The sequence below is a fragment of the Podarcis melisellensis genome, assembly GCF_964234715.1.
Source record: "Podarcis melisellensis genome assembly, chromosome: 5".
In the NCBI taxonomy this organism is placed as follows: domain Eukaryota; kingdom Metazoa; phylum Chordata; class Lepidosauria; order Squamata; family Lacertidae; genus Podarcis; species Podarcis melisellensis.
The window spans coordinates 47,640,995-47,657,925 of record NC_138537.1 but is presented as its reverse complement, the minus strand read 5'-3'; the positions used below and the strand labels follow the sequence as shown (position 1 = coordinate 47,657,925).

General features: G+C 41.2%; 1 protein-coding gene across 1 annotated transcript; it reads left to right on the top strand.

The window, feature by feature from the left end:
- The first annotated feature begins 5,263 nt into the window (after positions 1–5,263).
- SMNDC1 (survival motor neuron domain containing 1) lies at positions 5,264–16,736 on the top strand. The gene is made up of 6 exons (XM_081912139.1): positions 5,264–5,408; positions 7,102–7,221; positions 9,643–9,785; positions 11,517–11,678; positions 12,987–13,140; positions 14,547–16,736. Exons 2-6 carry the CDS (start codon positions 7,102–7,104, stop codon positions 14,682–14,684), a joined length of 717 nt encoding a protein of 238 aa, XP_081768265.1. The 5' UTR covers positions 5,264–5,408; the 3' UTR covers positions 14,685–16,736.
- The last annotated feature ends 195 nt before the right edge of the window (positions 16,737–16,931 follow it).

The following is a 16,931-nucleotide window of genomic DNA, read 5'->3' as shown; positions in this document are numbered from 1 at the left end:
AAAATGAGGCTCCACGGGGAAATTAGACCTTTGCTTTTTTTCTCTTTCACCCATACTATCCCTGTGATGTTTGTCCAGGTTCAAAATGTTAAATCTTGCGACATTGGAAAAAGAGGAAAACTAAAACTACAGTGGCCTTTGCTTTCTTCACTGGCATCTTGAAAACAACAGGCCAGCTAGCTCTTTCAAAAGAGGAGAAATGCAGAGCAGTGCTGTCATCACAGTATGATATCAAGTGGAATTCCTAGCCACAGGGCTGGAACCAAAGGTTTGCTTCTGCTAGGAGAAAGGCTTATTCTGCTGATGAAAGAGTACTTTCCAACTTAGTTGCTCCAAGTCCAGAGGAGCACGTGTAAGACTTTGCACATGTTCATTCTCAAGACCATTTTATGGTTCCTTAGAACGCACACGACAGCTGATATTTTCTGCATTCACTGCTGCATGTATTGTAACACAATCCCTGATAACACTGTGATAGCACTATGAGATAACACCCTGATAACACTATGAGATGTATTCGGCTAGCTCTTGCACAAAAATTTACTGAACAGCACTAGTGCATGAAATATACTCAGAGTCGAGAGTGGATTTCATGCTCTTTATTCAGCTCATAGTGAGGAGGAATGGAAGTTCCCCCAGAACGGTTGCCTTACATACATTATTTACACAATGGGCCCCACGTGATTGGCTAATTCCGGGATTCTCCTGTAGGCCAATCAGGTTGCGGATTCCCTTCTACCTGGAGCTGGATTGGGTGGCTTCTGTGGACCAATCAGACTGCTGCATTCTGGATCCTATTGTTCTAGGACCAATCAGACTGCTGCATTCTGAATCCTATTGTTCTAGGACCAATCAGACTGCTGCATTTTGGATCCTATTCAACTCAGTACATAACAGTGTATTTTCCCCATTCACTCACAGTCCTTCGGATACAAACCAGAGACACCTATCCCTCACATTTGCCTACCAACTCCCCATGCAAAAATTATGCCAGGATTCATATCAGTGATGGTCGCCAATAAACCTTATCATAAGCTGAAGAAACAGGGAAAGAGGGCAAACAATATAAATTAAACAGAAACTTAGCTGAATTAAAAGACAAACAAACTACCGGTAACTAAAATCAGTGATTCTGGAAAATACTGCAGCCTGGTTGAGAGAATTCAAGATCCTGGTCATCAGAAAACTAGATGCAACTTTAAATTTGGACAACAGAAATGGGAAATACCTGTATTTCCATGTCCTTGACTAGTTGGCCCATTGATCTTTTATTATTAATATTATTCTCATATAAATTTATTTATTCTTTTCCAATTATGTTTTACCTATTGAGGAATAGATTTACACAGGGTGTATGCAAGAACACACACAAGTTGATAGAAACCATTTCAATTAAACAACAAAAACCCCATCACCGCAAAGTGAACAATGTCAATGCAAGCTGTTCCTTATGCTCCATTGTCTTTATGTACACAAGAAAAGTGGTTCTGCCCGTTCCCTTCATTTATTGTAAAATATCATGCACAATCTCTGACTCATTCCTGGGATTTGCTCGCTTTATGTTGAGCACGACCTGTGTTAGCTTTGTTCCTTTTAGCTGTACAAATTGGTCATCAGTAGCACTGTGGGAAGTAACTCGTTTATTAGTCATAGCCAGCTCTGTAATATGAATGCCTAAAGCAGAAATGGTCTCTTTTGATCACCCTGGTCTGCAGTGAAATTGCCCCATGGATTAAAATGAAAATGTTTGGATGAGTGTTTTAATTTGTTAAGCATTTCTTAACTGATTGTGTATGTTTGCGTTTGGGTCTTCTTGTCTTTGGGAAAGTAGCACTGGAACAGTTCCCTTACGCCGGTGATCATATGTCAATGTGTTTCTAGTTGTGATGATTTCCCCCACCTGCTTTATTTTATATAAGCAAGATTATGTAGATTTTTCAGTCATACAAGAGCTAAATTTCCAGACGCATTTCAAACTTGTCTTAAAGCTCTATGTACTCCACCATCACTGCTGAGGATTGTTAAGGGTGCTAGGAATTGCAGCTCTGTAAGGAGTAAAGACGCGGGTGGCGCTGTGGGTTAAAGCCTCAGCGCCTAGGGCTTGCCGATCGAAAGGTCGGTGGTTCGAATCCCCGCGGCGGGGTGCGCTCCCGCTGCTCGGTCCCAGCGCCTGCCAACCTAGCAGTTCGAAAGCACCCTCGGGTGCAAGTAGATAAATAGATAAATAGGGACCGCTTACCAGCGGGAAGGTAAACGGCGTTTCCGTGTGCGGCTCTGGCTCGCCAGAGCAGCGATGTCACGCTGGCCACGTGACCCGGAAGTGTCTTCGGACAGCGCTGGCCCCTGGCCTCTTGAGTGAGATGGGCGCACAACCCCAGAGTCTGGCAAGACTGGCCCGTATGGGCAGGGGTACCTTTACCTTTACCTTAAGGAGTAAAGAACAGCTCCCAGGTTTCTTTGGGGGAAAATTTTGACTGTATAATAATAATAATAATAATAATAATAATAATTTATTTATATCCCGTCCTCCCCAGCCGAAGCCGGGCTCAGAGCGGCTAACAACTGTAAAAGTAACACAGTTTACATAAAATCACAATCAATTAATTGAAATACATTCTAAAATCAATTCATTCTAAAATCAATTCTGAATCAAATTAATGGCAACCATTGTCCTAGAGTTCTAAAGAGATATAAATGAATTTTCTAAAGAGAGAGTAATGGCAACCATTGTCCTAGAGTTCTAAAGAGATATAAATGAATTTTAAATGTATGTGATGTATGTGACCTGTATGGCCAAACTAAAAACCGTGTGTTTAACCAAACACAAGTGCATCGGGTTTGGTCCAGTGTGTCTTGAGAGGGCATTTGCCACAGATTCCACTCCAAGGACAGCAGGTAGTGGTTCTGCCTTTAGAGGTGAGCAAAAGACAAAGGGGCCAGTGGCAAATCTTTGCCGATGAGGAAAGGAAGGAGCAGTTCAGGTGTGTGTGCCAAATGATGGGTAGTTGCCTCTAAAGTATTTGCATGACTGGCCTACCTTTCTTCATTCAAAGAATGTGTGATCTTTCCAGACATTCTGGCTTGGCAGCCAAGGCAGTTTTTCAAGGAGTTAAAGATGCCATAAGAGCAACCTGAAATATGCCCTAAAAGCATATAAACTTAATTTTATTTGCAATACTTGGTGTTGAGCATATGCATGCTGATGGGTAACCTAGTAAAAAAAAAGTTTATTAAGAAATGTAATAACACAAAAAAGGAGCTGCTAAGCACACCCCAAGTCAACATAAATGAATTGCTTTCCCCTAGAAAGATATATTTCCATTCAGTTATATTAGATATATATATATACACACACACAGCACAGTCAAAGAAACTGGGAGGGAGGGAAGGTTTTGTGCAAATGCAGCAGAGCTGCCATCTAGTGCTTGGCACAGACATTTGCAGGGGAGAGAATAGAATGAGCTGCTGTAAAAACTCAAAAGTTGTTTTTCACAAGTGATATTTAAAACAGTGTTTTTGTTTTTTGACAATTTAAAATGTCTATATAAGGGCGGCCACTACTTTGTTCTAGGTCCTCCTCTTTTCCTGTGTGTGAGGGGAGCACCCTGTTGCAACAGTTAATAAAGATCAGGCTTACTAGCTGCTTTGCTTCTCAATATTCTCTGGTTGGCCTGTTATTTTCTCCGACCGATGGAGAACCTACAAAGGAGACTATAAGGGCTCTTGTGTCCCCCATAAGGGAATAAGGGCAGATTTATGATTATTACAATCCTAAGTACCATGAACAGAAGGCATCTAATCCCCAAAGTATTTTGCATTCCCCCCTCTCCACATGGAGGCTACTGGAGGATGGTGGTAGGGTCACAACAAAAGAAGATTGGTCCATCCTGCTCAGAATTGTCTCCACCAGGGGTGGGATACTGGATCTCACAGAAGGGCAGATCCTTGCTGGGTTACTTTCCAAGTGCCATTTTGACACGTGCTTCAAAATTCAAGTTGTGAGAGCAGACAGAAGCTTGTCTCCAATCTTAGCATTGTGGTTCCACAATGTGTATATGTGTTTATGACGGATATGTGTGCCGAGAGTTCAAACGCAGGAGAAGCTTCCTGATGTAGAATAGAATGTCCCTATTTTCAGTAGAGAAGTGTTGGAGGGTATGCAATTTACATGAGGGTTACATTCCAGGGATCACGCCTAAAGCCAAAATCACGTAAAGCACGGGTCGGCAAGGTTTACGTCTCCTGGGCTGGTTCACTCCCACGGAGATCACCCTGTGGGCTGGATCGCGTCAGCGCAGACGCAATTTCCGGCACCATGGAAGTGAGTCCCTGCTCTGTGCTGCGCCAGTTTAGCGCAGTGCGTAGGGACTCGCCGAGCAGGCAGCTCGGTTCGGGGGCTGTTTAAACGACCCCCGTGGGCCGCTTGTGGTTCATGGGCCGCAGGTTGCTGACCCTTGACGTAAAGTCAAACCCCACTGGGTTCAATAGTGGGTGGGATTGCCAGAGTCATTTTTCTTGGAACCAAGCCCCCCTTTCCCTTTCTTTTTAAATTTGTTCAGGCTGATCTGGTTGCATAATTAAAATAAGGCTGTACCCGCCAGTGGGCTTATATTTTAGAATAATAGAATTGTAGAGTTGGAATGTACCATGAGGGTTATCTCGTCCAACTCCCTGAAATGCAGGAAACATGCCCAACGTGGGGCTCAAACCCATGACCTTGAGATTAAGAGTCTTGTTCCGTTGGGATCAACAGGGTTTATTTCCAGGTGCATAACATAAGAACAAAGGATGAGCCAAAGGATCGTCAGGCCAATGGCCCCCCTAGTCCCGCATCCTGTTCTCACAGTGGCCAGCCAGAGGCCTGCGAGAAACCAGCGGAGGAGAACCTGAGCACAAGGCAGTTAGAAGCAGCGGAGCCCCCGCCAAAATAATTATTTCATAAGGGCACAAATCCCGCTCCGATGGCCCCCTAGAAGATTCGATCAGTTTAAATAATAAGCCCTGCGGCGAGATTGGGTTTTTTGGGTTGACTCTCACATGCCGAACGCTACTTATTACGCGGCTTCCTTTGCATTTCCGCCACTCTCGCCCCGCACATGGAAGATACCAAGGAATCGCAACTGGGAGTCGGAAGTATCGGTCCTCCTCTTGGCTTGTGCTTTCCCCACCCCCGGAGTGGTCATGTGATCCGGCTTGTTCGTCAGGTCCGGCTTCCCCCTCTCGCGAGCGTTCATTTCCGCCGACCGGGCTCTTTGCGTCGTCGCTAGGAAGCAGCAAGAAGGGAGGGGGCGACGTTTGTTGGGGGTCGGGAGGGGGGTCAAATCTCGCGTGGGTGCGCGCGCGCGAGCACAGACGCTTCTCCTGAGGCCTGACGGGACGGAGAGAGGCCTTCCGCGCGCGAGGCCAAGGTGAGAGACGCGGCCCTTCCCCCACTTCCCTCTCCTCTCGCTGGGCGAAGGCCGGGAGGCCCTTCGCTCTCCTCAGCCCTCGACCTCCCCTCTCCGTACACGGCGCTCGGCTCTCCAGGCCTCCGGCCCCTTCCTCACTCGCTCCGGGGCCTCCGTTAGGCCCTCCCTCAGGCCCAGGCGCGTCGGCCGCCCGGTCCCCAGTGATTCCGCCGCCTGAAGTTTTGTCGACGGCCAGCCATTGTCTGCGGGCTTCCCGCACGTGGAGGCCCGTTTCGTCGGCTTACAAGACTCGCCTTCTGTGTTCCGAGGATTATACTGTGTGTGTTTTTCGGGAGGTCCGTCTCGGCTCTTCCATTCTGTCCCGAAACCTCCGCTCCTTTGTAGCAGGACGGCTGGGTTTCAATGGCACCGCTTTTGCGGGCTTTTTTCGGCGTATGGGACTTTTAATTGGAGTCAAGTCCTTTTTTGGCGGGTTGTATCCTGTGTAGTGTGATTATAAAGAGGGTATGGTGTTGGTATGCAGAATTTGCTTTCCATACTTCACAGCCCCTGAAAAATAGTACGTCAGGTCACGTGCTATTCCAGCCATTCCTACCAAATTTGGCTTTTGCTAATTCTGTACAGATAGTGTTTTCTAAACTTCACACCCTGTGTTGAAAGGACTAGGATAGTTCTTATGTATTAACAAAGGATCTGTGTTTGGATTGCCTTCAGTTTTTAGATTTCCAAAGTGAGCACTAGTGTGATGCTCAATAGTTCCACCCCTGCTCTGCTCCATGCCTCACCCACTCTGGTATCTGTACTATCTTGTATCTGTCACCTTGGCAAAGACTGAGGAAAGAGGCTAGATAACAAAATTGTGGCAGAAGATCCATAAACACAATCCATGCGTTGCTGTGAATTTCCTTACAGGAACTAATGCTAAGAGAGAAGGATTTAGTCAAGGTCAGGCAAGGAGTTTGGTTGTCCAGTATGATGCTGAAAATGACTCTCGTGTTAAGAACAGTTGAATAGTCATACTTCTCAAGGACTGTGTTCTGGAAAACTGAATACAACAGAGAATCTGTGAATGTGCAGAATGTTTAATCTATTTGTAAGCTACCCTTAAGTAACAGGACCATTAGGGTGGTGTACAGCAACAGATAAATAAAAAAATGTAAACATCTAAAAAGAAAGTGTTGCCAAATAGTGCTTGCCAGTGCCAGTAATCCCTATTTCATTAACCCATGTGGCTTGAAATCAACTACAGCTTAGTAGTACAGTACTTGCAAATTTTACTTTGGGCAAAAAACAAACATAGTTTACCTGCCTCCCACCATGTGTAACATATGATATAAGGTATAGGGCAGGGACATAAGGTGGGCATCTCTTGTAAATTCCCAGGGTGGAAACAGGTGTTTACTTACCCCATACGATTCTGTTATTGTAACATTAACACAGCAGTAAGGGAACAAACCATACTAAAGAGACTACCTTATAACTTGATTACTGCAAAGGTAATCTGGCATTATTTGGGAAGCCTGCTGTGGACCAGCTGGAGTTTCCAGCTAAGGCAAGTTACATAAATATTCTGTTATTGATAAGGCTGCACTAAGTCATTAGTGATTTGCATTCTAATTATTATGCCTCTGCAAGACTGTTTTCAAACAGACTTTTCCCTCAGTATTTTGTAATGCCTTTTCCCCCTTTTCAGATGTCAGAAGACCTTGCAAAACAGTTAGCTAGCTATAAAGCTCAACTCCAACAAGTTGAAGCTGCTTTGACGGGAAATGGAGAAAATGAAGATTTACTAAAACTCAAAAAAGACTTACAGGTGAGAATAAGAAAAAGCTTTGTAACTTAAATGTTTTTACACGTATAGTGAAGAGGATCTTATACACTGTCAGTGGCAAATAATTTACCATGGTGATATTAATGAGATGTGCTAAATGTTGGGGTTTAAAATCTTTCACAAAGAACTAGGGCTGTCACCTCATTAAAGTGATTGACATAAAATATGCACCTGAGTAAAAGCAAGAGTTCTGAAGCAATAAACCGTCCTGAGATCCTTTGATGAAGGGGGCCATATAAGTCAAATAAATCACGGGTAGGCAAACTAAGGCCCGGGGGCCAGATCCGGTCCAATTGCCTTCTAAATCTGGCCCACAGACTGTCCTGGAATCAACATGTTTTTACATGAGTAGAATGTGTCCTTTTATTTAAAATGCATCTCTGTGTTATTTGTGGGACATGCCTGGTGTTTTTACATGAGTAGAATGTGTGCTTTTATTTAAAATGCATTTCTAGGTTATTTGTGGGGCATAGGAATTAGTTCTCCACCCCCCCAAAAAATAGCCCGCCCCCCACAAGATCTGAGGGGTCTGCTGAAAAAGTTTGCTGACCCCTAAAATAAATGAACAAATAAGCCATTTTATTTTCAGACGATTCACATGTGAATTGTAAGAGTTATTATCTCAGAAAAGGCATTTGCTTGTGCATTTAAAAAATGCCTTTTTAAAGATGGTGTTTGCCTCCCACAATTTTTATGAGTGCTTGTGTGCCAAATACATATATTTAAAAACCTTCTGCTCAGTCAATTGGGGCACCTTTTTAGTTGCTAAAAAGTTTTAATAGATTAATATCGCTGATTAATCAATAGAACCTCATACTTTTATATTTTGCTCATTGCTGTATACAGTCATTTTAATACTGGTACTTCAACACTGATCTCTAAATGCTTTTTTTAAAAAATTGTAATCTTTCACATTAAGCCGGGTGGAATGATTACCACAAATTGAAAAGCACTGTCCTGGAGTAAATGTTAATCTGTATGTTCATTTGAGTTTTGCTTTTTGAAAGACACGGTAAACTAGAGCCTTTTAGGAAACAAATTTAGAATACTAGATAATGCACTATTATGTGTGCTGTTATCTTTAGAATATGATTCAGGTGTGCCTTGTAAGCACTAAACAGTCATCAGTGGTTCTAGCTCTTTGTTCCTCTTAGACTGTATTTTGCAAATGAATTTGTCATATGGTCTGTTTGTTCATTCATGTTTTCTTTGCCATTTCTACATGTAAGAGCAGCCTTTTACAAGCTTATTGTTCAGCTGCCAATATCTGAGGACAAAAGACAAGTCTTAATCGCATCAGATATGAAAGGTGCATATGTATTAAATTATTCCTTTTCTTGTTAAAATTTGTTCTATTTTTATTCCACCTTTCAGGCAGATACTGTCTCTCAGAGAAGCTCATCTCAATCAAAAGTTCAATGATGCACAGGCCCCGCCCCATGATTACATATTAAAGGGACAAGAGAAAAAGAGGAGGGGAAGGGAAGCGGAAGGAAGGAAGGAAGGAAAAAGTAGATGAGGGAAATTAGTTTGACAACAATGTGTTATGTGGTTTACCTTCCTCTCCTCTCCCTGGATACCCCACAAATCTGCTTCAGAGGCTACCCCAACCTTCTGGAACAGATTTTGAGTGGGTACAAGGGAGAGGAAAGGAAAGAGAAGTTCTGTTGCACAAGTGGGACAGTAGTATTGGATACAATCCAGTAGATTTAAAAATCTAAAATACATGTAATTTATTACCTGTGGATATAGCCTAGTAATAGTTTTATTTATAATCTCTAAATAGCAAAAAAAAAATATGCAGGAAACTACTGAGCCCTTGCTCATATGTATTTTATAAAGAAAAGTATTTTCTGTATGCGTTCATTCTTTATATCTGGTTTGTGTATAGCGGGCTATTCTCACATAAGTACACTTTTTCAGTATTCAAACAAGAAAACTGACTTGCTGAAAAACCTATTTCTTCCACTAGCCAGTGCATTCATTGCACAGTAATTTTCTTTTTTAAAAGTCTCAGTAATACTTGCTTTATCACTGGAAGGAGAGCAGAAAACGCCATTCTGTAGTTGTGTATCATTTTCTGCAGTCTACTTTTTACTCTTCCATTAAATATAATATTCATTTGTAATGCAAAGAGGAAAATGCAAACGAGAAATTTCCCTGCTGCCCTCCCCCAATATTAAAATTGGGATGAGCTATGGGAGTAGTATTAGATACTTGCTAAGAAACCAGATTCCCAAAGCTTATAGAAAAATCTTTAGTAAATTATGCGGACAGATTTCATGTGTTGTTCAGTCTGCTACCATTTGCCAGCAATACCACAGTTGGTAAATAGTCTTCATGCATGGGCAGGGGTGAGACTACTTAAACTGTGTTTGACGACTTGTTCTTTTCCACCCCCAGGAAGTTATAGAATTAACCAAAGACCTTCTTTCAACACAACCTTCAGAAACACTTGCAAGTTCTGACAGTTCTGCTTCTGCTCCTCCAAGTCACACATGGAAGGTTGGAGACAGATGTATGGCAATATGGAGTGAAGATGGACAGTAAGTGTAGAAACAAACTTCTGTAAAAGTTACATGAAATAATACAGTTCCATGGTAAGATACTTCCCTTTGGTTTATACTCTCCTCTTCGGCTGAGCACCAGTTCAGTAAAAATCATTGATTGGATCTTGTATTTTTCAAATACAAAATATATTAAACTTTAGAGTTAGGTCCATTGTTTTAACTGTTTAATTTGACTAGAACGTTGTAGAATACAATATGGTTTCTAATATCTTAAAATTTGCCACCTTCGAAAAATCTGGTATGCAGTAACTGAAATCTGTTGTGTATACATTTCATCACTAATCTGAAAACGTTAGTAGGAATCTCATTTTCTTCGAAACTCGGAGCTCTGTTGAGATTGTATTAAGATACTTGGGAACCATTGAGGGAAAGAAGTATAGGGCAGCAAACTTTTCCACTGCTTCCTCCCCCTTTTCTGTACTGTAAATTTATTCTTTGAAGTGGGGCAGGAATGGGCTTAGAGAAAGAAGAGGTCCTTGCTCACAATTGTGTACATGTAGAAGGCTGTTGCTGTTGCGAGGATCTGTGATTGTTGCACCCATCCAGACATGGTGGTAAGGGAATATAAAGCAGGGTATTTAACATCCTTCCCAAAACTATCCACAGGCAATTTTTTTAAGAGGGTTGAATAAAGGCTTTTAGAGCTCCCTTCACAAATAGCGATGTGCTACTAGGGTGTATCCTTTTGCACCTTTCCAAAGTGAATCAGTGATGGTCCTCCACCAGAAGAAATTCAATTCACCTTGGTCTTTGCTGAAGTGGGATGCAGCAGTAAACCCATCAGAGTCATTCTGTTTGGTATGATTTGCTGACAGCAGAAAGTGATGGTGTGAACCAACACATTTCCTCCTAGTCCTGTTGCCTTTGACCTGCCTTCTGCTGATAGAGATATTTTTTAATACCTTATGGGAAGAAGAGAACCAGCAGTTCTTTTTCTGTAAGGTTAGGTTCTCTTTCTTGCCATGGCCTTCCGCTTCTCCATTTAGGCCCCTGAGATGCCTGGACCCAGACGTTCAACTTAGTTTAGTTAAGGATGTACTGCTTTTGAGTATCTGGTGATGTGATTGAGAAAAATAGATAATTACCTTGATTATCTATCTTCATTTAAGTTACTGTCACAAACCCTACATTGTTTAATGCTTTTCTTAATCCATCTTCTTATGTTAGTAATTCACTGCTTGCTTTCAGAGAGGGAGATTATATGAGGGCAGTGAAACCTCTGTCAAATTACAATCTCACATTGTAATCCTATGCATACATATCTCCTCAGATGTAAGTCCCATAGAACTTCTAAATACATGGGTATTGTGGATGAATGCCTCTTGTGGTGGTGAAAATTAGTAGAAATGATAAAACAGCCAAACACGAATCCTCCAGATCTATTAAACAAATTAGTTTTCACAAAATGTGAAAGCTGTAAAGGTGAAAATATATATTTGGTAACAGAAGATTCAGAACCGAAGTTTATTTCAAACCACTTGACTAACGAGCTCTTGGACTTTAGGATTGTAACTAGTTTGTGTGCCAGGCACAATTCTTGAACAAAATTTATGTTTTAAGAGTTTTGACTTGAAATGCCAATCCAAAATGAAGCAAGAATGTCCTGAAACTTAATATTAATATTAATCACTGCAAATACAGTACAAGTTTTGTAGGGTTGAGTTGTAAACCATTACTCACATGCTTACAGCCATGATATCTTTACAGGTGTTATGAAGCTGAAATTGAAGAGATAGATGAAGAGAATGGCACAGCTGCAGTCACCTTTTCGGGATATGGCAATGCTGAAGTCACACCCTTGCTCAATCTGAAACCTGTGGAAGAGGGAAGGAAAGCAAAGGAAGACAGTGGCAACAAACCCATGTCCAAGTAAGTGGCTGAAACAGTTTTCAGTTTCCTCAGTGTGTCATATAGCAATAAGAAGAGCTGTAAGGCTACTTTGCTGATGAATCATCTCTTCCCAAAGGTGATTTTACAGCAAAAACGTCATAGAAGTCAACACTATCCTTAGATGTTATTGAACCATACTCTGCGTAATTACCCTAGATTTGGGAAAGAGGTAATGCACATTGTCTATTCTCCCCCCCCCCCCCAGTTAAATAATGCCTTAGGATATGGGCTTCGCTGCCCCAATTTTAGAGGTCCAACCTAGGGATACTTGTAAAGCCCAAAACAGTCTTTGCCATCTTAGGACTGAACTGGTACTAAGAACTAGGGATGGTCAAATGTGTCAGTTTCTGTTCTTGTTTGTGCTTGTTCATAGGTCCCTTCCAATTTCACATTAATCTGTGATTTTTTTTAAATCCAAATGAAAAAGAATATTTAAATATGGATTGAAATATATGGAGTGAATTAGGTCAGTTCTTAAAAATGCAGTTCTTGAATTATCCTCAATCCCTACTGTGAACATATACGTAGTGGTTTGAGATTATGATGAAGGTGTTATGGTTTGTGCTACTAACTTTAATGCTTATCATGTTGAGTTGGTTAGTCTCATGAACTCCAAAATGATTGCTCCATGCCTGTGTAGTAGTATATTTCCCCTGGGACAAATTCTGAGCTAGAGTTGCTCTGTGTTTAGCAAGACATTAGCTAGTTTCAACTGATTTCTGAAAGAGAGCCATTATTCGTAGTAGTGCATGAACGTAGGTTTGCTGTGCTTTATTGAAACTTGCAATGCACAGATTGCTTTACAGAAGGAATGACAGCACTTTCTACAGCTGGAGAATGAAATGGGCCTGGACAGCTGAAGCCCCATTGTACTGAGAGTTTATCTTTACATTCACCTAGCCCAAGGTGAGACTCTCTTAATCAGTGTATCCTTGCTTTTATCTACATGTTCTGAGAACAAAAGTGAAGTTAAAGCAAAGGTGATGTGGGGCTTCCAGTTGGTTGCAATGTAGATGTAATGCCCATACAAAACCATTGCCATATACTGTGGCTGAACTGCCAATGTTGTAAAAAGAAGGCAGTTCTGGTGGGTAAAGATGTGGATGTAAGGCAGTATTGATAATTCAGAATTAACCACCTCGGCTTAATCTCTTCATGTTTGATGTTTTGTGAAAATTTGCCCTGATTGTATAGCAACCACCTTGCCATGACACATTACTGCCCTTAGACTTTCTGAAGAGGAAACTGAGGTACATAAGTAACCTTCAGTGCCATTTCTCATTTTAGAAAAGAAATGATTGCTCAGCAACGAGAATATAAAAAGAAGAAAGCTTTGAAAAAGGCCCAGCGAATCAAAGAACTGGAGCAAGAGCGAGAGGACCAGAAAGTCAAATGGCAGCAGTTCAACAACAGAGCTTATTCAAAAAACAAAAAAGGCCAGGTTTGTATATGCTTGCATTAGCAGCTTACTGATAGAGGTTCCTTGCTGAAGAGGAGCAGTGTTAAATGTATGGCAGCACAGGAGTAATCCCCCGAACAAAGACAAAAGAATATTATAGGCAAAGCTGTTTGTTTCTGGAATATACAATAGGAGAGATCTGTTTATAATATTCTTAACATACAGTGGTACCTCTGGTTACGAACTTAATTCATTCCGGAGGTCCATTCTTAACCTGAAACCATTCTTAATCTGAGGTACCACTTTAGCTAATGGGGCCTCCCGCTGCTGTTGCGCCGCCAGTGTGCGATTTCTGTTCTCATGTTGAGGTAATGTTTTTAACCCGAGGTACTACTTCTGGGTTAGTGGAGTCTGAAACCCGAGGTGTTTGTAACCCGAGGTACCACTGTATTGTTAAATATCACTACACTTAGTTTGAGTCCCTGCAGATAGGGTGGAATAAACAGGTCCCAGTTTCCGAGCACAATGCAATTTCCATTATTTCCTATGGGAACATTTCTAATCCATGCTTTCTGCCTGAGACTGTTGCAGCCAATAAGCAAAGCCAGGCAAAGGGATATCTGATTTGTCTGATGACTCTCCCTTCTATGGTTTTTGCCCCAAATGGGTGCTGGTTACCAGCAAAGCACAAACAAGTAAGGACATGAGCAAACTCCAGCTGTTTGGATATCTGAATCAGCCATTTCTGTAGCAAAGTTTGAGTATAATTTTTCGTGTCTGAACAACAGATTTCTGATAACAACCGTTCCAATAGTAGCACCTGTAAAGTTAAAAGTTCATGCCTATAAAGCTTGTGGCATAGTTGCTTGCACTATGATGCTTTCAGGCTGCCATAATGGTACAAAGCTCTTTGTATGTTTCATATTTTCGAGTTTGGTATTCCCAAATATAACTCGCACTTTGTTTGACCCATTGATATGTGAGTTAGGTTTTTAGTGTGTGTTGTTTGCATGCTAAATTATTTTGAGTGGTTGGTGGCAAAGGAAAAACATTAATAAGCACCACATTGTAACAATACCCTTAACAGAGCATGCAGAAGACACTTCAGGCAACTGAGGCTGGTAACACTTTATGAAGTTTATAGCTATAGGGGCAAAAAATGTTTTGTTTTGTTTTCCTTTAGCCCTTCTTTGTGCATTGAAAGGACCCTTATAGAAGTGTAGTGGTTCACTGGGAGAAAATAAGACTTGCTGAGTGCCATGACCAGAGCAGAAGTGCTTCATTTCCAATTACAGCTTTTTTGTTAAAGGTTCCTGTTTAATGATCATTAAAATTAAGTTGTATTTTGCTTTTTGAATGATGCATGTGAACATTTGATATTAGCACTCCTTTGCTGACTTGTTGAAATTTGAAAATGTTACAATTGGTGCTTTAAATTTGTTCCACAGGTAAAGCGAAGCATCTTTGCGTCTCCTGAGAGCGTAACAGGGAAGGTTGGAGTTGGAACATGTGGAATTGCAGACAAACCCATGACACAGTACCAAGATACATCCAAGTACAATGTCAGACATTTGATGCCCCAGTAATTGAGGGAGAAAATGACTTAACATCACTTCTGCAGGGCTTTACATTTACCTTTTTATTGTTCTATTTTTCTAAAAGTAAACTATTGGCGCATAGTGAAAATGGTTGTTGACATCAGTTGGCTTATGCTGGTACAAGCCTTAAGCAAGGTAATAGCTGTTCAGATGACCCCTTTGCTCTTAAAAGATGTAAATTGCATAAATGTGCACACGTCAGACTGTGTTGAAGAAATGCCCTTTGCAGTATCCTGAAGAGTCTGATTTCTCAAGTGTCCACCCCTGTAGCATTAGTTGGGAATGCCATTCAAACAAATGGTCGTGAAATAAAATAGTTATCCCAGCTTTCCTTACTCCCTGTTATGTGCTTACAGGCCTGCCATCTTATTGCAGGATAGCTGTTAAGCACTTGTAACTCCTGCAGAGCTAGTACAATTATGATGACTTTCTTTGGATTTTATTCTATTTTGAAAGTCAATTGTTAGTTGATCACAATCTGCATCTCCTTCCTTGGCTTGTAATGAATCTGGGCCATCTAATCTCCAGTTAATGATTCATAAGCCAGAAACAGTGCAGTTCAAATTTTAAGGTTACAGGTTGAATGCATTGTGCCGGAAGTGTTGACAAAATCCATCTTCATGAGCAAAACAGGGTTTCCACAAAGCTTGACTGGTCTTGGTAGGCAAAATTTGTGCTCATGATTGACTCAACTGAGGAGAAGGGGTTTGAAGTCTCAGGGACGCTCTAAAGCTTAGTGTGACTTCAGGGGCATGTCCCTGTCATTTTCCCCTAGCCCAGGCCGGATAGTGGCAGAACCAGGGGCTTGTCCCTGTCGCACTGAGCCTCAGAAAACCCCTGAAAAGCAGGAAGATACACTGCTGTTTTCCCACTTTGCAAAATCTCTGCAAGGTTGGGAGGGTGGTGGAGGGAACTCCCAGATCTTGCACTGAGTTTCGAAAGCAGTAGGACGTCTTGCTTCTCCCCAAGGCTCATCATAAATTGATGTAGATTTCTCTTGCCCTCTCTGGAGTATGGAGAAAAACTAGGGGAAAATCTGAATTCAGCACAAGGGGTGATATTCAACTCAGACTTGGAACAAACCCACCGAAATCAGGGGGTCTGCTTTGACTTAGTTGGGTCTTGAAGATTCCACCATCCTTCTCCCAGCTCAAGGTGGAGGTTCTCACCAGAAAAAAAGCACTTGCTAGTGCCAAGCAGGTAAGCATATTTATTGTCAGGAGCAGAACATTTTGATTTATAGGTCTTGAGAACCTACCTGTAGGCTTCCTAAGATGTATTCAGTCACTTTGCAGGTTTGATTAGCACTTTTAAGTGTTCAAAGAGTCAAATGTTACATATAGAAATAGTTATTCCTCTTGAGAATTACTCAGTGTGTTTATGTTGGTAAATATGGCAAGTCACCTGCATCGTGCTGAATTTTTTTGTGCTTATCCAGCTTTTTTAAATGCAACAGGAGGTTCCTCTTCCAAGGTTTAACTTACGTTAGTATTGCTGGCCCTCCTTGATTTTATTTGGGAAACCATGTGTAAAAGTCCAGGCCTATTTGTATCTTGTGGATGCAATTGCTTCCCTTTGCCATACGTATTGCTTAGGGTTGTAGTCTATCTCTCAATCTTGAAATGTGTCTGACACAAAAAGTTAACGTATAGCCCTGTATACAGTGTAGATAATTATTTTTGTAAAATATGGTGTTAAGTTAATGAACAAGACTGGATTTAGTTATTTCTCGTACAAGAGTAATTCTTGCTCATTAATCTGAACTCCATTCCCCATGTATATTATGTTGTTGTAGTTCCCTTTTGTAATTTGTTTTCTGAATTAAATAAGATCAGGAACCATCAGCATTTGTTGATGCACTGATTAATTAGTGTAAATGTCTGACAGTTTACTTGAGCCTAAAATCCATATCTAGTAGCTTAGAATCCATCCATAGAGAGAGGTTCTTCTTGTTAACAAAAGGAGGAGGTAATTTTTATGACTGTGTTGATTTCAGTTTTGTATGTTTAACTTTTATTAAAATAAAGAATTCAAAACCTCTTGGCTTTCTTCCAAAGAATCTAAAAATGGGGGAAAAAATTAAATCTGGTATGAAATTACGTGATGTGGTCAAAATTGTAGGAGTTGCAACACTTTTGAAATACCATTTGTGAAGTCCACAGACTACTAAGGTTTTTTTTTTTCCTTCTAAAGAGATGTTCCTTAGTCAAATTGGACTATAGCAGTATCTTAATT